This window comes from Poromitra crassiceps, assembly GCF_964638095.1.
Source record: "Poromitra crassiceps genome assembly, chromosome: 1".
Taxonomy (NCBI): domain Eukaryota; kingdom Metazoa; phylum Chordata; class Actinopteri; order Beryciformes; family Melamphaidae; genus Poromitra; species Poromitra crassiceps.
In genome coordinates, this window is record NC_139623.1 from 94,135,212 (window position 1) to 94,162,711 (window position 27,500).

The following is a 27,500-nucleotide window of genomic DNA, read 5'->3' on the forward strand; positions in this document are numbered from 1 at the left end:
CCACCTGGTCCGTTGAGGAAGTCTTTGATCTGCAGGCAGAGCAGAGGAGGAGGGATGCCCGTTTTACTGTCGGCCTCCCCTGCTACCGTCTGCAGCCAGAACACATTGTAGTCCAGAGACTCCGGCAGAGTCTTCCCTGGGTCTGCAAGCATGAAGGGATGGTGAGAGGGAAATAGAAGAGGGAGACAAGCAGGTTGGGGGACACAGAGAAAGGGAGAGATATTGAAAGATATAGAAGAACGCTGGAAAAATTAGCAAAAGGTTTCCAAAATAAGTTACATAAGGAGATGGCATGTTTGCTGGTTTATTGGTTTTGTTAATATGTTGGCATATTGGGTTGGGAGCATAACCCTATCCTTCATGTTTTAGCCTAACCAGGGTGTGTATTTTAATCAGGGGTAACCCCCACCATCAATCCAGGTCTATGTAACCCTAGTCTCCCTGGCCAGCCTCCTCTCCCTTCCGTCCGAGGAGTCTGGCGCCGCAGGTCTCCATAGTGGGATTGCAATGGGCGGCGCTTAGCGGCAGTGCCCTTGCAAAGTAGTTTCTAACGATCCAATTTGCCATTTTCAGCGTGTAGCAACAAGTTAGCGTGCAGGTTTCTGCCGTTAGCTTGCTAGCTAGTTAGCATTGTTGTTTTCACTGAGGCGGCAGGGCACTATTTACAGCGACACACAGGGAGGAAGGAGCGGAAGCCGCTCTGATTGACATGGTCAGAGCCAATGACAGAGCTTGTACTAAGCCGGGAGCGGACATCCGGCTGCCACTGAAAGAGTCGCTCCAATGGGAGAGCAGAGTAGAGCAGGGGAGGCTTTATTCCAATTATGGAGACCTGCGGCGCCAGACTCCTCGGACGGAAGGGAGAGGAGGCTGGCCAGCGAGACTAATGTAACCCCCACCCTCTGCCCTTACAGCAATCCAGGTCCATGTAACCGCCACCCTCTGCCCTTACAGCAATCCAGGTCCCTGTAACCCCCACCCTCTGCCCTTACAGCCATCCAGGTCCATGTAACCCCCACCCTCTGCCCTTACAGCAATCCAGGTCCATGTAACCCCCACCCTCTGCCCTTACAGCCATCCAGGTCCATGTAACCCCCACCCTCTGCCCTTACAGCAATCCAGGTCTATGTAACCCCCACCCTCTGCCCTTACAGCAAGCCAGGTCCCTGTAACCCCCACCCTCTGCCCTTACAGCAATCCAGGTCCCTGTAACCCCCACCCTCTGCCCTTACAGCAATCCAGGTCTATGTAACCCCCACCCTCTGCCCTTACAGCCATCCAGGTCCATGTAACCCCCACCCTCTGCCCTTACAGCAATCCAGGTCTATGTAACCCCCACCCTCTGCCCTTACAGCAATCCAGGTCCCTGTAACCCCCACCCTCTGCCCTTACAGCAATCCATGTCCCTGTAACCCCCACCCTCTGCCGTTACAGCAATCCAGGTCACTGTAACCCCCACCCTCTGCCCTTACAGCAATCCAGGTCCCTGTCCCTTCCCCATCCAACACTTACCACATACACTACCAGTCAAACAATTTGGACACACCACATTTGTCTTTATTGATTACTATTTTCCACATTTTAGAATGATAGTAAAGAAATCCAAATTACCCAAATAACCCAAATGAAATGATGCAGTGGCCAAAAAAGTGTGAAACAAATCAAATCAAAACTATCTTATATTTTAGATTCTTTCAAGTAGCCACCCTTTGCCTTGTTGTGAAGGCAAAGGCTTTGGAAAGGAATTCATACATTGGCTCAACTTCACTATTTCTATTTGTCAATCAGGTGTGTCTAAACACTTGACGATAAAAAAAATCTTTGTTCCACTCTCCATATTTCTCTCACCTAGGCACTTGTAGTCAGAAGCCACTCCTCTTAAGGCCACGTCGAACACCGACAGCTCCAGCCTCTGCTTGCGGTGGTGGCAGCTGAGCAGGGCGGAGGGCTGCACCACCTGCAGGTAGAGGAGGGGCTCCAGTAGCAGGTCCCCGGGTCCCCTCCTCCCAGGCTGCCTCACCACGGTCACGCCCAGGGCCTGGCGGGCAGACGAGCGGCTGGGGGTGGGCAGGCCGTCCAGGGACAACAGGGTGATGGAGGTGTTGCCTCTCAGCAGGGGGGAGGCCGGCTGGGTGTGGGAGGTGCTGCTGTGGAGCAGGTCCTCAGCAGTCAGGCCGGCCAGGGAACCCTGAGCGACCGGAGCGGGGTCCAGGGGCGGGGGCGACTCGGAAAGGATCTCAGGCTGGTTCAGGGCGCTCTTCCCCACCTAGAGAGGATGAATTTAGATAATCTTCTGCATAGGTGGGCAATATAGAAATTAACAATCAAGACATTCTTGTTACCAGGAATGAAAATCTTACTAGTCTGAAAGCATGAGGCTCATGTTGTGTGTGTGTGTGTGTGTGTGTGTGTGTGTGTGTGTGTGTGTGTGTGTGTGTGTGTGTGTGTGTGTGTGTGTGTGTGTGTGTGTGTGTGCGTGCGTGCGTCTGAGTGTGTGCATGTGTGTGTGTTTGCGTGCAGGGGGGGAGATGGTAATGAAAAACTCTCATCACTAGGCTGAGTTTGAAAAGCATCAAATGAAGATGGGTTTGAGTTGGTACTGAGCTGGTGCCAAAAGTCTGTGAGTTTCATCTGGGCCCATAATGCAGCTGCATATAGCACAAACATTAAGAACAGGCTCAAACTGGATCATACATTACTCCTGTCTTTCTATAAAAAGAAGCGCTTTTAATACACTTTGTGCTTTTGCATTTAAAGGTTAAGGACAACAATATGGGCCACTGACAGATTAAAGGGATAAACACAATTGCATATGGTACTGCAGAAGTCCTTGTTAAGATTAGATTCAATTAAACAAGTTTAGTCTCAATATGAGTACCCTAATCCAGTGGTTCTCAAAGTTTTTCCACCTCATGGACCCATAAACTGACACAAATTAGACCACGGACTTGGTATAATTTGGTAAGGTTTTGTCCCAGGGTCCCCCGTCGGATAAGAACTTTTAGATGTTTTATTCCAGAAAGTGTATGAAACCCATTACCAAAATAGTCATACTGTACATTCTGTCATTGTGTTACTTATGGATGGAATTATTGTGAAAATAAATGATTCCCGTTTTTGCTGGGGACCCCCTGGAACCCCCTCAAGGACCCCCCTGGGGATCCCCGGACCCCACTTTGAGAACCACTGCCCTAGTCTACCTTATAAAGTGATTCCAAAGTAAACAGTAGGTTTGTGTGCATATCTTACTATTAGTATACTTCACATTCACAGCTCTACAATACTAGAGCAACACACATCTTGCTATTGTGTACTGTTCGAATAATTATAAACAAATGGACAACTGACTGATCCAAGAACTATGACTCATGTAAAAGCCCTTTTGTTTACCTTGTCTCCAGGCTCCTTCTTCTCCGGCGTGCTGGGGGTGTCCGACGAGGAGGGGAGGGCCTTGGGGGGGCTGGAGCAGGCGTAGGTCATGACGGACAGCTTACTGGCGGTGAGGAAGAGGTCAAAGGGGATGAAGCTGAGGTTCTTGGTGATGGTGGACTTGTGGGAGGGCCTGGCGAGGCGGTGGTGGTTGGCCCCGCTCTGCGGCTCGATCTGGACGATGCGGATGGGGGCACTGTCGCTGCCGAAGCCGCTGTCCCTCCCCCCCTCCCTCCCCCCCGCCCCGCTGTGACGGGAGGAGGAGTCCGCGCCCGTCGCAGAGTCCCCACTGCTACCCTGACGCTCCTGCCGACGCACCTGTGGAGAGGTCAGTGGGAGTCAATAGGAAGCGTCTACAGGCTGACGGAAAGGGGCCACAGTGGAGAAAGCGCTTTGCTTGCCGTCTTTTTAGGCAGGGCAGAGCACTTTCGACAGTTGAGGAAAGTTCAACATTTTCAAGGTTTTCAAACAGTTCAGATTTGTCTGCGAGTCGTCATACCGCGGTACTGTTTGCTAATATTGGTAGCTACTGCAGTTCATGTGCATTTCTTTTTCTTTTTTCTTTTTGGTGGGGGGGGGGGGGGTGCGAGGTCGCTGAATAGTGCAAAGTGGAACACACCCTACAACAGAATTCACCCTATGACCTCTGGATAGTCAGCTCTGTTTTGGGAACATACATCATCTGTCCCAAAGGTAGAAGTAGAGAGCCAAGACTATCCAGACAATGTCATATTTGCCTTTATCAACTGGGTATTTGCCTTCATGAAAACAGCCAACACAAACCGCATGAGCATTGCATCAAACATTATCTTTGTACACACACCCTTATCTCTGTACTAACTATAAATACAGGCAGCATGAAACATGGCTAGAATAGCCATGTTTCATGGAACCAAAACTACACACGCAACAATACAGGACACACACACAAACACACATGCATGTTGCACGCACGCACACACACACACACACACACATGCATGCGCGCACACACACACACACACACACACACACAAACACGCACGCACACAGACACACGTACGCACGTACGCACACAAACACGCGCACACACACACACACACACACACACGCACACACATGCACACACGCACGCACATGCACACGCACACACACACCGAAGTGCAGCTGCAACCTGTGTAACTACACAAACACCTCAAAACATGTGCAACAGCCTGATAAACTAGAAAGAACATGAGAATTCAATTTGCATGAAAACGAATTATTGCTTCATCTCAAAACAAACCAAGATGCTTTCTGCTTTGTTAGCATTACAGAGAGGGATCACAGCATCAAATAAAAAGAGATGAGGGGTTCTTTGCTAAGTTTGTTTCTTGTTTGGATCCTGTCTTTACAAGGGGACACAAACCAAATAACTTGCTTGATTGAAACCATGGACAAATTGACCAAAGCAGGAGAGCATCGTATAGCCACAGCTAGAGACATTAAAGACATACTCCAGGGCTTTTTCTGTGGTCTTAAAATCATTTTGCACTTCTTACAATATTGGAAAACGTCTTTAAAAAAAAAGGGCCTCACCCGGGCAAATGGAATCGTTTCGTGCAGTGACTGTGGTATTGTGTATAAAGCGGCCGAGATTTTATGCTTGGCTCCACAACGTAACGGATGTCGGGAGAGTTCCAGCCGTTGTGGCAATAAAAAGCTTTCAGTAACAGATGATATAAATCAATATGAGTAGGTTGCTGGGTTTCAAACGACAATGAAAACAGGCAGGTTTTCTCTCTGCTACCAAGGCATGCCATGCTCACAACCATGAAGGGGCGGGGCCACCGGCTCCCATGGGACAGGATCGAGACAAACATATCAAACTCAATGCTACCTACTAAATAATAAAAAATCACTGGACATGTTTATGTCAAACTGACGTGTGTGTGTGTGTGTGTGTGTGTGTGTGTGTGTGTGTGTGTGTGTGTGTGTGTGTGTGTGTGTGTGTGTGTGGAGGGGGGGGGGGAGCTGGAATAAACAGAAGCATTTACTTTTTAAAAATGTCCCCAGCACATGGAAAAAATCGTAGTAAAACATTGAGGAAAGCCCCTCCCCAAAATGAATCCACCCAGCTAAAAACATTGCTTTTTCTCCCCATGACAGACAGAAAGAGACGAGTGGGAAACAAAGGTTGAAACAGAAGAGTGAAAAAGATTGCACAGAGTTGGACAGAGCCTTGCAGTCAGAGCCCATGTAAGGTTTTCTCAGTTGTGCTGCACTGGGTCACATGAATTAAAACACTATTATGGCTACAGGCTTGTCAGGTGTGTCATGAGAGACTCGGACCTATTCATCATCATCATCATCATCATCATTCTCCAATAGCATGTCCAATACAATTACCCAATTATAGCGGGCCGGCCTCTCCCCCATGTTTCTCACAGTACCCTTCTCATCCATGTTAATGGCTGCCACGTCACTTTCAATTAGCTACTGCTGTCTTTTAAAACAGGATTATGACCAATGGAAAAAACAGAAGGGGAGAGAGGCAGCGGGAGGGAGAGAGACCCAAGGTGTCCCATCCTATCCCCCTCTCTCTCTCTCTCTCTCGTCCGCTCCGACCTGCACATGGTTCCTATTACACCATGTACTCTCAGCTGCCTGCCTTCCTCTCTCTCTCTCTCTCTCTCTCTCTCTCTATGAGAATTTTAAATGTATATTATTGCTGTGGCGGAGATAGTGTTTCAAGACCTCCAGGCAAATACTAAACCTACTGGCAGCACATTAGACAAAATGCTTGACTTATTAGATATTTCCTATTCTAAACAGTGTCATCAAAGGCTAAGAACAAGAGCCATATAAAACGCCGCGGCATGCCTGCCTGTTCTGTTCTGTTCTGTTCTGTTCTGTTCTGTTGTGTTGCGCCAGGCTCATGTGTAGGGCTTCCATATAGGATGGGCCCTGCCAGATCGCTCTCCTCTCCCTGGCCTAATGAGGACAGGATGTGTGCACTCCTTTTCTGTAGAAATGTCAGATTTTCCAACCAATGGGGAGGGGTGAGAAAGGCACCCGGGACCTGTCTCCATGTGTGTTGTGTTAGGGGGGGGGCGGAGCTTGCACTGAGGTAAGGAGGTATGTGAAAAAGGTATCCAGCGAAGACAGCAAAAACGTCCACTGTGTAGGAGCGCTGCACGTCGGAAGGGACAAATAAGCCGCACAGCTGCTGGGAACGAGAGACAGAGCCAGGGGAGACCGCCAGATACTCTCTACTACAGTATGCCTCTCTCTCTCTCTCTCTCTCTCTCTCTCTCACCCTCTTTCTTCCCAAGCTTAGGCAGTACACATACATTTACAATTACAGCAAATACCCCGTCTTCTCTTTAACCGCCACTACTAACAGAGTGCCCCCTAAGCAAATTCTTGCTCTATATTTAGATGTGCTTACAAGTGGAATATGGGATAATGGGGAACACAATCGGGGGCATAGAGGAAAAGGGACAATGAGAAAACATACCACAGCGCACAATGTGTGCATAGTGTGTGTATCGGCATGCATGCGCACGCATACACACACACACACAGACACACACACACACACATACGTACACGCGTACACACACACACACACACACACACACACACACACACGTACACACATCAGATCGAATACACACATGTACACACACATCAGATCAGTTGTTTTCCCAGGGTTTCATCTCAACTATAGTAGTTTTAAAGCACCCCGCTTGTTTGAAAGCCAAGCACAAACTTACTGTAAGCATGTGCACACACACGCACGCACGCACGCACGCACGCACGCAGCTGGCTTCTGCCCTATGTCTCTGGGCTTAGTTATATCCCTATTGTGCTCACTCACTGAACAAGAGACCAGGTATACATGGAATACATAAGCCTACAGTCCCATAGTCTATATGCCTTAACCATCCGCCAATTTATTCATTGACAGAGGGCAATAAATTCAGAATACAAACATACACTGTAGCTACAGGCTCCGTCCCGCCTGAAATCCCCTTTTCCAACCATTACTTTCTATGATATTATTATATCATGGCTGCAGTGAAGCGCTGTTTCCAGATCCCAGTGCAATCTTTCTCTGGACACAGTTGATCATGATCATGAACGTGCACACACACACACACACACACACACACACACACACACACACACACACACACACACACACACACACACACACACACACACACACACACAGCCTCCCCCCACTGGCCAATCATGAAGTCATCCCCTCAGAGTCGCTAGGCAGAACATTCTGGAAAATGGAGGATAATCCCCAAAGTGTGAAACCATGAGTCTCCAAAGTGCCAATCACATCAGAGTGCATCTGTACGACTTCTGACCCCTATTTCTGTCAGTGTAACTCAGAACAGCTTGGCTGGAGTTAGGGTAATGTGCGGAAGCAAATGTCATATCATCCAAATGCCACCCGTTTGCAGTGTTGGCTGGCTATCCAAATATGACTACATAACTTTTACATCTGAATACCACATATGCAGTCGATTGTTTCCAGATGAATCAAAAGTAGGTTGCAATCCAGGTTCAGAGATCAGGAAACATGAAAATCTGAATGTTTTAAGATGGTGGGAATTCAATGAAGTCAACAGGACAGAATATAACAAAGTAACAAAGTACAAGTACAGTACAAGTAACAAAGGGGACTATTAATAAGGGAGCTAGGGCTCTGTCTGTTTGTTAGTCTGTCTGTCCCACTGATGACATCATCAGTGATGTCATAAATTCACTCTCACACACACACACAAAGTCCCAGTGATGTCATCAGTGATGCCATGAATTGTGACATCATCAGTGACGTCAGAGGCATTGTGACATCACACACACACACAAAGTCCCAGTGATGTCATCACTGATGTCATAAATTGTGACATCATCAGTGACGTCAGAGGCATTGTGACATCGGTGATGTCATAAGAGGTTGTGATGTCAACAGTGATGTCATAAAAGCAGTTGTGACATTATCAGTGATGTCATAAGAGTCCCACTAATGATGTCATCAGTGATGTCATAAGAGCAAAATCAAGTCCCTGGCTTCAGACCCCCGTCTTCAGCCATGGACAGCTGTATGTTGCCAGCTCCAGGACAGGTGATCCAGCATCCCTGAAATATGACATCAAGGAGCAGCCAGGGCGAGGCCGCGTAGCTGCCAAGCTGCGTATGCGAGCTGCACGGCCAGCTCGGCAAAGTGCAGGGCCGCGCAGCGGGCGAGCATAGGAATTGAGCGCGCAAGATTCCTAGTTCCTTTAAAACAGCCAAACATCCTCACCGAAGTCTGCATGAAGGCCAGAAATCTTCCAGGTTCACTCGGTTTAGTTAAGTGATAAATAACCAAAAAAGAAGACAAATAGTACATTCAGTATATTTTAAGGATGACATAAAAGTCTTTATTACAAAAATAAGACATGAAATAATAATAAAAAGAAAAAACACACAAACACAGAGACCAGGGTTCAATTGCCGGCAGCGGTACTGGCTTGGTGAGACGTTCCTTCAGAAACAATTGGCCATGCCTGCGGGTGGGAAGCCCAATTAAAAGTACTAGAAATGTTGCGCACTCATTTGTAGTATCCCTCGCTGCCTTGCACACCTCGCCCGCTCAGCTTGCAGCACTCATTGGTTTGCCGTGGAGGACGCAGATGCCGCTCACATGCTGCATGGCTTTGCCCGCACAACTGTTGAGCAATTGTGCACTGACCGCCTGATAGTAGTGAGATGTGTCCTGGTCACTGCACTAGTGCCTCCTCTGGTCGGTCAGGGCGCCTGTTTGGGAAGGAGGGAGGGGAAGTGGGGGAAAATAGGGTGATCCTCCCGGGTGCTATGTCGTGCCGGTGAAACCTGAAAAGACGTGGCTGTCGACTGCACATGTATTGGAGGAAGCATGTACTAGTCTACAGCTCCCCGCCAGATCAGCAGAGGTGGTGGAGCAATGACCAGGACAGCAGGGGGGATTGGCCAAGTGCAACTGAGCAGAAAATGGGAGAAAACCCCAAAAAGAAAAAAAGAAAAGAAAAACTTTGGGGTAGTGTAGCGGTAGATTCCCTGCCTACCAACACAAGGGTCGCAGGTTCGGGACCCCGTGTTACCTCCGGCTTGGTCGGGCGTCCATACAGGCACGATTCGCTGTGTCTGCGGGTGGGAAGCCGGAATGAGGGTATGTGTCCTGGTCGCTGCACTAGCGCCTCCTCTGGTCGGTCAGTGGTCGGTCGGGGACTCAGGGCGCCTGTTCGGGCCGGTAGGGAACTGGTGGGAATAGCGGGATCCTTCCACATGCTACATCCTGCCGGTGAAGCTCCCCGCTGTCGGGTGAAAAGAAGCGGCTGGCAACTGTACATGTATCGGAGGAAGCATGTGTGTGTGTACGGCTCTTCCCAGATCGGCAGAGGGGGTGGGACAAGTACAACTGGGGAGAAAATGATGGAAAAATCAGCTACTTTTGCTACTAGCCTGACCACACACGCACGCACACACACACACGCATGCACACGCACAGACTAGGAGAGCAGAACACCCCCAAACTGTCTGTTAGTGACATCATCAAAGCAGGACTGCATTGGTAAATGGAAAGGTTACTTGAGTGACATCATTAGGAAGTGACAACAGTGCTAATTGTGGGAGGAGGTGAAGGCGGCGGTATAATTAGACCTTGGACATCAGTGTTGAGTGAGAGAGGTCGGCCACTTGACATCATTAAAGAATGACATGGATGTTAAGGGAAAGGCTTGGAGAAGAAAAGGATGCAGGGAGCCAGAAACGCTGGTGTGACACATGGCTTGGGGCACTATAACTATCTGGACAGTCATTTTCCTTGTAGGCAAATGTACAGTATGCAAATATCACTGCATCGATTCCATTTCTGGCAGTGAACTCCTCATGTTTTACTGTCAAGGTGAACGATCTGTTTAGTAATTCTGCCAAATGTGAAATGTACTGTGGTGAGAAAGCAACATCGTAAAGTAAGAAAATGACATACAGTATGCAAGGCAATTAACTTTAGTAACCATTTTTTAAAGTGGCAATTGCATTCCATTAGTCATATGAAATTTAAAAAACAGTCACGGTAGTCATGGTACTCAGGTCAACTGGCTGCTTTTCAGGCATTTCATGTTGAAAAAGCAAGGTTCCAAGTTTATTGAACTTTTCCCATGTTCTCTTGTAACTCCAGTAGAATTCCCATTCAAAAACATGGAAGCAATATTATTAAATCTTTTTGACAGAACTATTCAGTGGAGCTACTTAACTCGCAAGACGTCTGCATGGAAATGAACTCCTGTATCTTGACTACATCAGAGTTTACAGGTTAAGCCCCTGCTGCGCTACCCGCTATTGTTTACCAGAACCATAAAGCTGATAGCAGGCCTCTGTGCTTTTCTGCTGACGGAAGAAAGCCTCAATGCAGCAATACCTCATCTTAATCAAAAATAATAATAATAATACTTTACCAAATGCCATAAAGACCACAATTCATTCTCTCATTTTCTGGTGGAACGCAGAGGGGGGAAGACATTTATATTATGAAGTCACCGCTCTTTGTAAGCTGTAACAGCGGCCACAAAGCAAAAAATGGCATCAAAGGCGGTCGTTTAATACATTGAACTTTGTTTCAATAACAAAGGCAACCTGCTATGCACTTCAGCTGAACCACAACAAAGAGGCAGTGGAAGGTCGCGACCCCGGAGCTCGCAAATGGATGCCGGGCACTTCAGAGTGACTGTCAACTGCACTTTAAACACAACATACTCCAAAGATCAGGACGCCGAGTGGGGCCTTTTTAACAAGCTCCCCCCACCCTGTAATGCGGGTGGGTGGGAGGCCTGCTGCAGTCTATAACAGCATGTTCCTCTAGACTAGAGAGCATGATGTCTGCTGCAGGGTCTAACAGCATGTTCCTCTAGAGAGCATGAGGTCTGCTGCAGGGTCTAACAGCATGTTCCTCTAGAGAGCATGATGTCTGCTGCAGGGTCTAACAGCATGTTCCTCTAGACTAGAGAGCATGATGTCTGCTGCAGGGTCTAACAGCATGTTCCTCTAGAGAGCATGAGGTCTGCTGCAGGGTCTAACAGCATGTTCCTCTAGAGAGCATGATGTCTGCTGCAGGGTCTAACAGCATGTTCCTCTAGAGAGCATGATGTCTGCTGCAGGGTCTAACAGCATGTTCCTCTAGAGAGCATGAGGTCTGCTGCAGGGTCTAACAGCATGTTCCTCTAGAGAGCATGAGGTCTGCTGCAGGGTCTAACAGCATGTTCCTCTAGAGAGCATGAGGTCTGCTGCAGGGTCTAACAGCATGTTCCTCTAGAGAGCATGAGGCCTGCTGCAGGGTCTAACAGCATGTTCCTCTAGACTAGAGAGCATGAGGCCTGCTGCAGGGTCTAACAGCATGTTCCTCTAGACTAGAGAGCATGATGTCTGCTGCAGGGTCTAACAGCATGTTCCTCTAGAGAGCATGAGGTCTGCTGCAGGGTCTAACAGCATGTTCCTCTAGAGAGCATGATGTCTGCTGCAGGGTCTAACAGCATGTTCCTCTAGAGAGCATGATGTCTGCTGCAGGGTCTAACAGCATGTTCCTCTGGAGAGCATGAGGTCTGCTGCAGGGTCTAACAGCATGTTCCTCTAGAGAGCATGAGGTCTGTTGCAGGGTCTAACAGCATGTTCCTCTAGAGAGCAGTGGGTGGGATACCTGTTGCAGGGTCTAACAGCATGTTCCTCTAGAGAGCAGTGGGTGGGAGACCTGTTGCAGGGTCTAACAGCATGTAGCTCTAGAGAGCAGTGGGTGGGAGACCTGTTGCAGGGTCTAACAGCATGTAGCTCTAGAGAGCAGTGGGTGGGATACCTGTTGCAGGGTCTAACAGCATGTTCCTCTAGAGAGCAGTGGGTGGGAGACCTGTTGCAGGGCCTAACAGCATGTAGCTCTAGAGAGCAGTGGGTGGGAGACCTGTTGCAGGGTCTAACAGCATGTAGCTCTAGAGAGCAGTGGGTGGGATACCTGTTGCAGGGTCTAACAGCATGTTCCTCTAGATAGCAGTGGGTGGGATACCTGTTGCAGGGTCTAACAGCATGTAGCTCTTAAGAGCAGTGGGTGGGATACCTGTTGCAGGGTCTAACAGCATGCAGATCTAGAGAGCAGTGGGTGGGATACCTGTTGCAGGGTCTAACATCATGTAGATCTAGAGAGCAGTGGGTGAGATACCTGTTGCAGGGTCTAACAGCATGTAGATCTAGAGAGCAGTGGGTGAGATACCTGTTGCAGGGTCTAACAGCATGCAGATCTAGAGAGCAGTGGGTGGGATACCTGTTGCAGGGTCTAACAGCATGTTCCTCTAGAGAGCAGTGGGTGGGAGACATGTTGCAGGCTATAACAGCATGTTCCTCTAGAGAGCAGTGGGTGGGAGACCTGTTGCAGGCTATAACAGCATGTTCCTCTAGAGAGCAGTGGGTGGGAGACTTGTTGCAGGCTATAACAGCATGCTCCTCTAGAGAGCAGTGGGTGGGAGACCTGTTGCAGGCTATAACAGCATGCTCCTCTAGAGAGCAGTGGGTGGGAGACCTGTTGCAGGCTATAACAGCATGTTCCTCTAGAGAGCAGTGGGTGGGAGACCTGTTGCAGGCTATAACAGCATGTTCCTCTAGAGAGCAGTGGGTGGGAGACCTGTTGCAGGCTATAACAGCATGTTCCTCTAGAGAGCAGTGGGTGGGAGACCTGTTGCAGGCTATCTAGAGAGCAGTGGGTGGGAGACCTGTTGCAGGCTATCAGCATGTTCCTCTAGAGAGCAGTGGGTGGGAGACCTGTTGCAGGCTATAACAGCATGTTCCTCTAGAGAGCAGTGGGTGGGAGACCTGTTGCAGGCTATAACAGCATGTTCCTCTAGAGAGCAGTGGGTGGGAGACCTGTTGCAGGCTATAACAGCATGTTCCTCTAGAGAGCAGTGGGTGGGAGACCTGTTGCGGGCTATAACAGCATGTTCCTCTAGAGAGCAGTGGGTGGGAGACCTGTTGCAGGCTATAACAGCATGTTCCTCTAGAGAGCAGTGGGTGGGAGACCTGTTGCAGGCTATAACACCCCCCCCCCACCCCCCGCGCGGGCCACCATCTCTCGTTCCTCTCTGTCCACTTTCTCCCTCGCTCTTCCCCTCTTTCTCCCTCCATCACTCGCTCCCTCTCTCCCTCCTCTGGACAGGATGGGAGAAATAAGAATGTGATCATATTTTCCCTGTCGTGTCAGAGGCTCTTTTGTTCCTCTGATGACATGTCACAGACGGGGGGGGTAGCAAACATCCGGGTGACAGTCATAATTCATGCATATTGACATTCCTGAAGGAATGGGTCAGTTGGAACACTTCCACACAGCAAAGGCTGCTGGAAGCAAGGAGAGAGGAGAACAGAGAGGAGGAAAGAGGAGAGATAGGAGAGAACGGGAGAAGACAGAAGTGTAAAAGTGTGAGAGGAGAGGAGAGGAGATGAAAGGAGACGTACTGTCATTACGTTTCATTATTACAAGTCACACTGTCATTGCATGGCAGGCCGGTGTAGTGGGAGGAGACCTGCGGAGCACCTAACTCAACAGAACAAAGAAAGAAGAGCAGAGGAGAAAACACGAACAGAGAGAGATTCTTCTTGTGTTTTCAGCTGCTTTATGGTTTGGAGAAGCTGTGGCTCAGAAACAAAGATGCCAAATGGTAAGCCTGGATAACAATAAAGAAACAAAGATGTAAAATGGTAAGCCTGGAGAACAATAAAGAAACAAAGATGTAAAATGGTAAGCCTGGAGAACAATAAAGAAACAAAAACTCAAAATGGTAAGCCTGGATAACAATAAAGAAACAAAGATGTAAAATGGTAAGCCTGGAAAACAATAAAGAAACAAAAACTCAAAATGGTAAGCCTGGATAACAATAAAGAAACAAAGATGTAAAATGGTAAGCCTGGAGAACAATAAAGAAACAAAGATGTAAAATGGTAAGCCTGGAGAACAATAAAGAAACAAAGATGTAAAATGGTAAGCCTGGATAACAATAAAGAAACAAAGATGTAAAATGGTAAGCCTGGATAACAATAAAGAAACAAAGATGTAAAATGGTAAGCCTGGATAACAATAAAGAAACAAAGATGTAAAATGGTAAGCCTGGATAACAATAAAGAAACAAAGATGTAAAATGGTAAGCCTGGATAACAATAAAGAAACAAAGATGTAAAATGGTAAGCCTGGATAACAATAAAGAAACAAAGATGTAAAATGGTAAGCCTGGATAACAATAAAGAAACAAAGATGTAAAATTGTAAGCCTGGAGAACAATAAAGAAACAAAGATGTAAAATGGTAAGCCTGGAGAACAATAAATAAACAAAGATGTAAAATTGTAAGCCTGGAGATCAATAAATAAATAGAAATACTACCTCACTGTTGTGTGCCTCCGCCAACAAGTTGCAGTCTACATCCATGTCTGTCCAGACTCATACAAGCACAAACACCTTGAAGCCCACAGCGCAGTGGTGTGGACATTCAGCCTTAGGCAATGTTTGGGGATACCTCAACAACACGGCTAACAATTTTCACCATGGAAAAGGGTCCTACCCCTACACCACTCACATCCCCCCAGCCACTCCCTGTAGCCACCCCTCGAACCTTGACTCTCTACGACTTTCCTATCCCTAGCTATGGCCAGAGACCTTTAAGATAGAGACACCTCAACTGCCAGTCACTTCTTGTATGTGAGCCACCTAGGTTTCTACCCACTGCCACACCCACTTAGGAGCAACTTGGGGCAGCCAATGAAGTTTCATACCATTGACAGCCAGACAATCACAAGCTGGTGACCATGCCCATTTAGGAGACTGGAAGAGTACAATGTATTATTATTGGCGAAGCCTGCAGACAGTGGGGTGTCTCTATCTATATTAAAGGTCTGAGCCAAATTTGAAGAAATTCCCTCAAGGCATTCCTGAGATATCGCATTAACAAGCATGAAACAGGTGGTCGTAAGGTCAGAGTGACCTTGAACTTTGCCCTTTGACCACCAAAATCTAATCAGTTTATCCTTGAGTCCAAGTGAATGTTTGAATCAGACGAAAGGCGTTCATGAGATATCGCCTTAACGAACATCGGACAGGTATGTACGTACAGATGTACATAGGTATGTATGGTATGTACGGACAACCTGAAAACATAACCCAGCCATGGTTATCGCTGGCCAGAGGCATACAAACTGAACACAGTGCATGAATGTGCTCAATGCTGCTAAACAAAAAGCTGGCTCTTGGAGATGAGGCGGCCAGAGCCTCCGTTTTATAATTTATTGAACTTCAAAAACGGTTATCGCCGACGCACACACAACATTGGTTTGCTTACAAATATTTCGCCACAAATACAATGCAGATTGCAATCACTCAATAGAACAGAGCTGTATCCAGACTTCTGACATGGAGCAGGCTACACTGTGGTGTTCAACACTTTTGAGTTAAAGGCGCTTGCCTTCGCAGTACAACTCCAGGACCTCTGACAAGCTCGCCAAACCCACCGTGCCCCGCTCTTAATCTTTGGCAATCCAGAATGATTTAAAAGGCCTGACAGACATCACCCTTGGAGCTCAATAGGGGACTTATTGCTTCAATCATCTGCAACAGATCCACCAATCCAAACCAAAACCCTGATCCAGATCCACCCATCAAATCCAATGGTTGGTTAGGGGTGAGCGTGAGGACATGTTGGATTGAACCCATATCTCTACTATAACACTTGCAGTTTGAATAAGCAGGATGCAGTATACAGTAGTAGCACTAGTCAGTGAAGGAAGTTGTTCAAAAATGCCAAAAGACAATTGTAGATTAACACGGCGACTGTGTGAGTGAAAACAAACAGGGGCTCAAGCGTCATGATCCAAGTATTCAGAAATGATACACAGACCTTTTCCGCTCATTCAACATCATCTCTTAGCTGCGATCGGATGCTGCTGAACAGACCATCCATCATCTCTTGGCTGGGATCGGATGCTGCTGAACAGACCATCCAACATAATCTCTTGCCTGGGATCGGATGCTGCTGAACAGACCATCCGACATCATCTCTTGGCTGGGATCGGATGCTGCTGAACAGACTTAATCTCTTGGCTGGGATCGGATGGTGCTGAACAGACTTTATCGCAAAACATTTCCATCATTGCTGATAAACAAGATATCAGTCATATGATAAACAAAAATGGATAGTAAAAACATGGAAACTTTAAGATAAAGCTATCATGAGTCTAAAACTGGAAGGAGAACTTGGCAGAACAGATGGACCAGACGAATGGCTTTTATATATATATATATATATATATATATATATATATACACACACATATATATATAAGTCTATATCAACAACTCCTTTCCTATATCCCTTGGCAAATGAAACCAGATGAAACCAGATTCCCGGCATTTCACATTCTTCGGTGACACTGATGAAATTGAGACAAAGGCCAGATGTGGACAGAAGTGTGATGGTAAGATACACTAAAAGTGAGAGGGAATGAGACACAGAGGCCCCCTGGGGTCTCTCTTAATTGCTGCGATCCCGGGCTCTCTGCTGCAGCAGAATGATCATCTTTCTCTCCTTCCTCCTCTCTTTCCCTGGGAGTGCGGTAGAGAACAACTGGCTCTCATTAGCCATCACCATCTCTATTTAGGTTTGAGATTTGTGCGGGGGTAATTTTCTAATCTAATATTCAGGCTTCAGTGTTTACACATGCCGAGGGTCCCCGAGCGAGGTGGGCTACGGCGGTGATGCTGGCCTTCATTGGTGTGAGACTGAGTGACTGAAAAAGGAGATGGTAAGACAGTGTGTGTGTGTGTGTGAGAGATACAGTGTGTGAGATTATGCTTTGCTTGAATAACTCTCTGAATAACAAGTGAATTTCAAAGAGCGCTATCGCTATGGCGCTAACCCAATGTAATTCTTGTTTCATTTCTCCAGTGTTTATATTTAGTGGCTTAAAGCAGAGTGTGGCAACACTCAGGCACGCACACAAAGAAAACATACCCAATACAAAACAGAACTATGCAGCAGGCTAATCATCATGTTTCAGCCTGGCCCTCAAGTTCATCCACCCAAGCTTTCAACTCCACATCATTAGGCTTGGCATTATGTTTTCAACAAACACAACAACAAAAGAGCCTTCAAACTGCATTGTCCTCAGCGCGGGCTCGGCGGTTCGTGAAAGCAGACGTCTGGGGGACTTCAAAAAGCAGCGGAGATGCCTTCCATTAGGTCATGGAGTGTTCTTCTGAAACGCCTGCCTGCGCTGCCTGGCGGCCATGTCTGTGTTCTCTGCTTTAGTTACGAGGTCGCGGGGAAACGGCAACGGCAGGGAAAACAACAGCGACCCGGGGTGAGATGGGGGCTGGTTGGAGCAGGATAGGGAGGGAGGCTGTTGGGGGGAGGGGAGGGGAGGGGAGGGCAGATGAGCCCCAGGTGGCCTGCTGAGGACCATGAGCGATGCTGCTCTGATCAACCCACACGGCTGCAAAAAAGACACACTTGCAAGCACACACCAGCTTGTATACATGTGCAAAAGCCAGCACACATGCACCCGCAAATGCATAGTGTACAGTCACACACGCAGATACACACACAGGCACGCACGCACAATTCACAGAACGGCATGAAGACGAGAACAATCCTGGCTCGATGTCTATTTACAGAGCTGAAATTAGCAGAGGAGGATTGAAGTAATCTTCCTTTAATTTCTCTCTGGATGTGCTCCCAGGACTGAGTGAGACCCAGGCTCTGATGTGCTGCATGTTGGGCCCTCCGAGGAGAATGATGCAAGACCCCCTGTCCTCAGGACTGAGTGAGACCCAGGCTCTGATGTGCTGCATGTTGACTGAGTGAGACCCAGGCTCTGATGTGCTGCATGTTAACTGAGTGAGACCCAGGCTCTGATGTGCTGCATGTTGACTGAGTGAGACCCAGGCTCTGATGTGCTGCATGTTAACTGAGTGAGACCCAGGCTCTGATGTGCTGCATGTTGACTGAGTGAGACCCAGGCTCTGTTGTGCTGCATGTTGACTGAGTGAGACCCAGGCTCTGATGTGCTGCATGTTAACTGAGTGAGACCCAGGCTCTGATGTGCTGCATGTTGACTGAGTGAGACCCAGGCTCTGATGTGCTGCATGTTAACTGAGTGAGACCCAGGCTCTGATGTGCTGCATGTTGACTGAGTGAGACCCAGGCTCTGTTGTGCTGCATGTTGACTGAGTGAGACCCAGGCTCTGATGTGCTGCATGTTGGGCCCTCAGAGGAGAATGATGGACTGAGTGAGATCCAGGCTCTGCTGTGCTGCACGTTGACTGAGTGAGACCCAGGCTCTGTTGTGCTGCATGTTAACTGAGTGAGACCCAGGCTCTGTTGTGCTGCATGTTGACTGAGTGAGACCCAGGCTCTGATGTGCTGCATGTTGACTGAGTGAGACCCAGGCTCTGATGTGCTGCATGTTGACTGAGTGAGACCCAGGCTCTGATGCGCTGCATGTTGACTGAGTGACACCCAGGCTCTGCTGTGCTGCATGTTGACTGAGTGAGACCCAGGCTCTGATGTGCTGCATGTTAACTGAGTGAGACCCAGGCTCTGCTGTGCTGCATGTTGGGCCCTCAGAGTCAGAGGACAATGATGCAAGACCCCCTGGCCCCTGATCTGTGTTTGCTGGGAGGGCCTTGATAAGGGGGACGCAAAGGGCAGCGGAAAGACGTTAAATAAAAATAAATATGGTAAAATATATATTAGAGCGGATAAGCACGGGGGCACGGTGGCTCAGTGGTAGAGCTGTCGCCTCACAGTCAGAAGGTCCTGAGTTCGACTCTCGCCTGGGACACTGTGGGGGCTGTGGTTGTGTTCCCCCCCCATATCTTCAGTGCCTACTGCCCAGGTGGGGTATCTCGTCGTAAGGGCCTTTCTGTCTGTGTGGAGTTTGCATGTTCTCCCCGTGCTCCCCCAGGGGGTTCCTCCGTATATAACCCCCCACTAAAAACATGCAGAAGATCAGATTGTCATCGTCATCCGACCAGTGACGACAACATCCGAAGTTGGTCCCCGGGCGCTGTACGAGAAAGCGACCACTGCTCCTGGCCTGCCCCCCTGGAGGAAAGGACAAGCCTGGATGGGTCAAATGCAGAGGACATATTTCACCGGCCACCATCAGCATGAGTGTGTGTAGTGGCCGCATGCATGTGTTGTAGTGTGTTGTGTGACAATAAAGACGGGCTGCCGTCTGAAAATCGTTTTAATCGTTTTTTTTAATCGTTTTATAAGCACAATTAGGGTTGGCACGATGGACGATGGCATCGACCATCGTGATTGGCCGACCCCCCATCGACCTCTGAGCCGTCTACATCGGATCATCGTGATTAATTATCTGTTCGAAATAAATTTGTGACGTTTTAATAATAAAAAATACCAAGTCCACTCACCGTGACGGGTGGGGGACGCGCCGGCGGCATTAAACGAGCGCGCCCAGTTCAGACTCAGAGAAGCCTCCCCTCCCCCTCCTCCTCTTTAGTGCTTCTCTGCACTGGGAGCGCTTGTTTAATGTCTGCTTGTTTAATGGGCGTCCCCCGCGCATGAGAAGTCAATTCTTTTGTTGCGAAAACTTTTAAGACAAAGAAGAAACTTCACGTTCTTTCCTGTTTTCAACCCAAAGTCTTCAACTGTGAATTTAACTCGCATGTTTCCAAAGTGAAAGTTGAAGTCGCTCACAGCAGCAGCCTCAACGCTAGACGCATCAGTCTGAATGAAAAAACGTTAACGTTACAGGTCCTCACCAACGTGTATGTGTTGAATTTAACTAGCTGGCAGTAAACTGACTGAATTACTGGCTGATATAACGTTAGATTCGCGTGGGCTTTTGAACCTAATGAGAGCGATTTGACGAGAGGAGAGTTGAGAGAGAAACACAGCTGCTGCTGCTGACGCTACAATCTAACGTTATATCAGCCAGTAATTCAGTCAGTTTACTGCCAGCTAGTTAACGTTTTGTTATTTGCGCCGTTCAAATTGTTGGTAGTGAGAGCCACTGCTTCATTCAGTCACCTGGCTCTGTGCTGTTAGCACAGAGGCTTTAGTAGCCTATCAAGCCCGCTGGTCTCCGTGAAGAGCTCAGCTGTCCAGTTGTAATGAACGCATTGCAATGAATGGCATTACCGCACCGCAGTGACTTAATAAATTATTAATTATTCCCCCCACCCCCGCCAATGACGATGCCATCGTGGATCACGATGGTTCACTGTGGAATAATCACGATGGATAAATTCCTAACATCGCACAACGCTAAGCACAATAATCATGCACTTTTTGAGAGAAACGTGTAATTTCACACAGTTAGGGAATACCATAAGGTTTATTTTCAGATGTGGAGGGAAGTCAGATTTGACCAAAATTCCAAGATGGCCGTCATTTTCCCGGGTCTAATGTTCAAGTGTGCTCATACCATGATAAAAGTTTCACAAATCTGAAAGTATATCTTGGTGAGAGTATAGGGTCCCATTGGTACTCTAGAACAGATTTGAAAGGTATAAGTGTAATGGTCTGAACTAGACCTGGTTTTATGTGGTCTAGATGGGGCAAAAACAATGAAATCTTCAATTTTTCCATTTTCACAGATAGGATACAATTTTCACAAATCTCAGTGTTTCTCAAAGTGTTTCTTGGTGAGAGTCTAGGGCACACATGGGCAAAATACGGCCGGCGATGGAATTGCGATTTTCTTCTTTTTTTTTTACAGTGCACCTGAACTCAACATGCAAGATACCCGCTGAATAAGTGTCCAAATGTTCATGTCATTCTGGCCAATACTCCACTTCTGTTATAGCATTTCAGTCTGGAATATGAAATTTCTTTCAATAATCTTTATGACTAAAAGGCTCAAAGTAATCTCATGTGTAAGAAATGACTGTTCTACATTGAAGTAGAAATTTAAATTATTAACTCGTTGGTTTTGGATTTATTTAGCTTCAAGAGTGCATTTTTGTTCTTGTGTGACCCTCAACACAGGCTTTGAGAATCCCGGGCCACTTACTGATACTTATACTTAAATTAACCCACTCATATTCTGGTTTATTTCAAGAAAAACATTTAACTTTGAAATCTAGCAGCCATATTGGCAGGTGGTCAAAAAAGTTAATTTCAAGCCCTGCAGGGAGAGCAGGTGGTGACATAGGAGTGAGTGAGAAAAGGATCAAATATTGGTGGTTAAGACTGAATAATGACATCACAACTGTTCATTTAAAATGAGTTATTCCTCTAAACCTGGCTTCAAATGCCCCAAATGTTTCGTGCTGGCACCGTTCGGCCCTCAGCAAAATCGTAGCGAGGAATTTTTTGTGTGGCCCTCTCTATCATCAAAGTTGCCCATCCATGGGTTACGGCATGACAATATTTGTTCGGCCCCCGGCAACAATCTGGGTTTCTCATGTGGCCCCCCCATAAAAAATAGTTGCCCACCCCTGGGCTAGGGTCCCCTTGGTAATCTAGCCCAGATTTGAAATGTGTAAGTGTAATGGTCTTTGAACTGGACCTGGTTTTATACGGTCTAGATGGGGAAAACAATTACATCTTCCATTTTTCCATTTTCACAGATAGGATAAAAGTTTCACAAATCTCAAAGTGTTTCTTGGTGAGAGTCTAGGGTCCCGTTGGTAATCTAGCCCAGATTTGAAATGTGTAAATGTAATGGTCTTTGAACTGGACCTGGTTTTATGCGGTCTAGATCCGAAAACAAATCTCAAAATACTGTCACTGACATGATCAAGAATACATTCAAGATAGAGGACTATTCCAAGTGTTGGAATATGTGAGGTGCGCTTGACAATCCATTTTTGACATGCACATCTAACCACTGGACCGGCTCCAAGTGGACAAAACGAAACAGGTGAGGTATAAAATCAAGTCCACCTCTTGAGCATCCAAAACATCTGAGTTATGTTTTTGACCAAGGTCTCAAGTGGTTACATGGCATCTATCCATGCATATCTATCATTGCATAGACTTCATTTTGGTTTACATGCCTCGATCAGGTTTCAGGGCCACAGTACAGACAAAGACATCCTTCATCTCACACACTGTGTATATAGATAGCAGTTAGGGTATACTTAGACTACTGCTTAGTTCTTAAAAGATGCCCTTGAAGAGACATCATGTAAAACAATGAAGCAATTCTGAAAACTAACATCCACCTTACAAACATCATTCATGTATTATAATTAGGGCTCTCAGCGTTAACGCGTTAATCGCGATGCGATTAAGGCCTGACCATAATGCGCTATGCTGCTATTTTGTCCCTTCGATGCACCCGTACATGGAAAATACAGATTCACAGCACGATATGGGGTGATACAGGGTTGGACATGGTTGTTTGTCCTGTTGCACTCTTAGGGGAGAGCAGAGCAAGGAACTAACCATTCTACATTGAAACGGATATTGGTGTGATGGGCATATATACCACTCTCATAACATGTGTGAATCACTTAGGGTGTCGAGTCATATCTATTTTTTATTTGTCTTTATTGAATGTTCCAAAACTGCATGTTTAACTAAGAATAGGCTAATGATTATGTCCACCCACCACTTATTTATTGTGGTTACTTTCTTGTCAAAAGTTTGGAAGGAACAATGCATTCTGGGAGAAATATGCAAATGTGTTTGTCCAATGCGGTCCAATGGCATTGCTCTCTGTCAGAACTTGCTTGGATGTCCTGATGTTGGTTTAGTAGCACAAGTAAACAGCATTCACTATAGACTCTATAGATAGTGAATGCTTTCCACAAAATCATGAACAATGAAGAAAACCAGAAGGAATGCAGTTCCACTTTTAGCAAATAAACCCCATCATCCTGAAAACCCAAATATTTGAAACTAGTAAAATTATAAAATGATCTGTCAGTGCAATAAGGTAAATAAAATAAGTTGTTGGTCCCCCATAGTAAACATAAACATTATAATGACATCTTCCCATATCTGTCAACATGTCACAAGTAGGTGGCTGACTCCTACTGGAACAATTTGGTGTACCCATTACACTTAACTCTGGAAATGGCTTCTACACCCTGCTTCAAATCGTTCTTTATAAATTAGAATATAATGCAACTTAATCCCCATCCCCGAACCCACAACCTCTGGCATACTACTGCCAAAGTTGCCCCCTACCAGCCCACCCTAATGTAGCAGGCTAAAATCGGGCCTGGTCTACATTGCACTTCTATTGAATTGAAAATAAATCTAAAATTCAAGATCACAAAGTCCATTTATTTGCATTCATTTGATTCCCAATCACGTGTCCCAATCATGGTAAGAATTATTAATATTGATTTAACAATGCTTTGAAATGCAAAATAATGGCATTTTAAACATGCGATACAAAGATGCGATTAACTATAGTTAATCGCAAGATTAATCGCGATTAAGAAAATTCATCGTTTGACAGCCCTAATTATAATCTTGGATGGCTTTAACAATGAGCAGAAGAGTGACTTTGTGGACTGAGGATATTTTTTGATATTTTACACCTAACCAATCTTCATCAAATAGAAGCGCAAAAAAAAAAAGAATCTTCCAAATTATCTGCTTTTCACTTTTGGGAGAGATCTGTTCATGTTGGCACTACTGTATCTGTCCAAGGTCAAAGGAATGATGAGTGAATTTTGTTTTAGGGTCCAAGTAGAACTCCAATCATCCACAGGACTTAGAAGTCACAGTGAGAGAGAAATAGATACATGCACGCAGGCACATACACACCCACACATTCACTCATGATACACATTTTCACTACACCTTCCAAGTCACAAAGAGCGAACCCAACACTCCCCATCACCTGTTATTCTAGGTGGAATCTTGCTTATACAGGTGTGAAGAAAAAAAAACTCTTTACCCTGTTTCAGACAGAAATTCAGGGCTGTTCACTGAACAAAGTCTACTATGGTGTGCATGCGTGTATGCGTGTATGTGTGTGTGTGTGTGTGTGTGTGTGTGTGTGTGTGTGTGTGTGTGTCTGTACTAGTTGGCCCGGTGTGCCCTGCTTTTACTAGTCCCTTGGGTGTGTGAGCCTGTTTCCCCTGCAGGCAGAGAGAGAGAGGGCACCCCCGACTCCTCCTCACCTGAGCCGACACCCGATCCCAGGGTTCACGGCGGGGGCCCGCTGCCTCTCCTCAAAGGCGGCGTTTGTTTCGCTCCTCTAATAGAATTCCAACCTTGGTGATTTTATCTGGAGTTTTCACGCCAATTTCGACAAAACCGATTGAGGGGAGAGCAAATTCAGCTGCTACTGATCTCAAATAGATTGAGTTTCCAAGGGGGCCAATTTAAGAATGTGGCACGGTGGTGCTTTGAGACGGGGGTTGGTTGGGGGTGGGGGGGTGAAACAGGGAAGGTGAGTTGTTATGACTGGCTGTCAATTAGCAGTTGATTCACATAGGAGGGGTCAGCGAGACCCGCGCAAAAAAAGAAGAAGATACGGTTTCATAACAAAAGAAGGGCAGCGAGATGAACACTGGCTATAAAAATATGTATGTTTAAGATAAGCTGAGACAACGGCGCTTACTTAACAGATGTAAGGCAGCCAAAATGGAAAAGGAGCCGGCGGCGCAGGGAGCCGTATTTATTATTGCTCTCAGCAGCAACGGGGCGAGTGAAAATAGTTGCGAGCAGGACGGGGAGAGGTCCGGGTGAAAGGGATCTGGCCCTCAGAGGGGGTTAATAGCCAGGTTGACCGGTTCAGAGCTGACCTCTCAGGAACGTCAGCTCCCACATTTACAGACAAACACTTAGGACAGAGCCAGGAATCCAAAGAGAACAGGGCCCGGACTCTCGCCTCCTCTCACTCTGTCATGTCTCGTCTCTCACGATTTCACCCTGACTCTTTGTTTCCGTCTCACGTTCTGTCAGTTTGCCGTCCTGTCTCACGCTGTCTCCGCTCCCTCCCTCCCTCCCTCGCTCTCGCTGTCTGTTCTATCCTTTCTGTGCTTTTGGACACGCTGTCTCCGGCGTGTCTCTCTTTCTGTTGGCCAGCAGCAGCGTCCAGAGCAGCTCGTCTCACACCTCACTGTCCTGGACAGCTCGGAGGTAGAGTTCAGCTCTCACAGCTCAACAGCTACGAGACAATATGAAACACTCATCACAAGGAGGAGCGCTCTTGGAAAATGGTTGACTTTAAACATACACAGACAAGGATCCAGCCCTAGGCCACGCACCAAGCCAAGCTTGTCAACAACACCACGGCTTAGATAAGCCATGTGCTGTGCTTCTGACGTCCAGCTAATACTCCTACATGGACCAGAGTTACATTGATGTAGAAGAGAGCAGGCTAGGTCACCAAGCTTCCATGCTCCCACAGTTAGTGTCCAACATTTAGTAGCATTTTGGAGAGAGGTTTGAGGCGTAGAAAGCTCTTCATTTGTATGGAAAGATCATTGTATACATTTCACATTGACACTCAGGGTGAGTCCAAAAACTGTTGGGGCAGGAACCTTTCATCTTTCATGCCTGCTGGCTGCTCTACATTGCAGTAGGGCTTGGATACGGAAAGACAAAAGACCATGGTTTGATTGCGAGCCTTCATCAGCCTCTATGATAGATCATTTTGAAACAATGACACCAACAACAAGAAAATCTTTAGCGGACTGTCTCAACACATACTGTATCACTGTGTGTGGTTGAGTGTGGTTGTGTGGGTGATGTGCACAGAAAAATACACGCATCAGTAAGCATTCTGCTCGCCACTAATAACGTAAAACTGCTGTCCAAACCCACTGACAGACCAAAGCAGCTACCGACCAGCGTGTTCGTGCCTACTGTGAATCTCTTTCGCAGAGTTGCTCATCTTGGCTGGCGACCTACACCACTTGTGACACCCGCTAAGTGCTGCGTTAGTCAAGCTTGCGTGAGAGAGCAGCCCGTTTGTCTCCTTAGTGCAGCGCAGACTACAAGGAGGTAATCACATAATATCATAATCTACGGACTGTCAACTTCTATCTGTCTCTAGAGTAGGAACCCCGTCCACTGACAGCCAGCCAGCCAGCTATAGCTAGCTACTAGCTAGCCAGCTCTGGAAGGACTTGTGCTTTTCCAACCAGGAGCCATGCCAGTCCCCTGAAGAAGAGAGAGTAGGAAGGAGATGGACAGAGAAAGACTGTGCTCTGTGATGAGAGAGAGATGAAGGAGATGGACAGAGAAAGACTCTGCTCTGTGATGAGAGAGAGATGAAGGAGATGGACAGAGAAAGACTGTGCTCTGCTCTGTGATGAGAGAGATGAAGGAGATGGACAGAGAAAGACTGTGCTCTGTGATGAGAGAGAGAGAGATGAAGGAGATGGACAGAGAAAGACTCTGCTCTGTGATGAGAGAGAGATGAAGGAGATGGACAGAGAAAGACTGTGCTCTGTGATGAGAGAGAGAGAGATGAAGGAGATGGACAGAGAAAGACTGTGCTCTGTGATGAGAGAGAGAGAGATGAAGGAGATGGACAGAGAAAGACTCTGCTCTGTGATGAGAGAGAGAGAGGAAGGAGATGGACAGAGAAAGACTGTGCTCTGTGATGAGAGAGAGAGAGGAAGGAGATGGACAGAGAAAGACTGTGCTCTGTGATGAGAGAGAGATGAAGGAGATGGACAGAGAAAGACTGTGCTCTGTGATGAGAGAGAGAGAGGAAGGAGATGGACAGAGAAAGACTCTGCTCTGTGATGAGAGAGAGATGAAGGAGATGGACAGAGAAAGACTCTGCTCTGTGATGAGAGAGAGATGAAGGAGATGGACAGAGAAAGACTCTGCTCTGTGATGAGAGAGAGATGAAGGAGATGGACAGAGAAAGACTGTGCTCTGTGATGAGAGAGAGAGGAAGGAGATGGACAGAGAAAGACTGTGCTCTGTGATGAGAGAGAGAGGAAGGAGATGGACAGAGAAAGACTCTGCTCTGTGATGAGAGAGAGATGAAGGAGATGGACAGAGAAAGACTGTGCTCTGTGATGAGAGAGAGATGAAGGAGATGGACAGAGAAAGACTCTGCTCTGTGATGAGAGAGAGAGAGGAAGGAGATGGACAGAGAA

General features: G+C 47.0%; 1 protein-coding gene across 1 annotated transcript in view; it reads right to left on the reverse strand.

Moving 5' to 3' along the window:
* vps13b (vacuolar protein sorting 13 homolog B) overlaps positions 1-27,500 on the reverse strand; it is a 661,063-nt gene that overhangs the window by 181,559 nt on the left and 452,004 nt on the right. The window contains exons 35-37 of the mRNA XM_083634457.1: positions 3,391-3,747; positions 1,849-2,266; positions 5-142 (exon numbers count right to left, since the gene is read on the reverse strand). Coding sequence (XP_083490583.1) covers positions 5-142; positions 1,849-2,266; positions 3,391-3,747 — 913 coding nt within the window. The remainder of the gene's footprint in view (positions 1-4; positions 143-1,848; positions 2,267-3,390; positions 3,748-27,500) is intronic.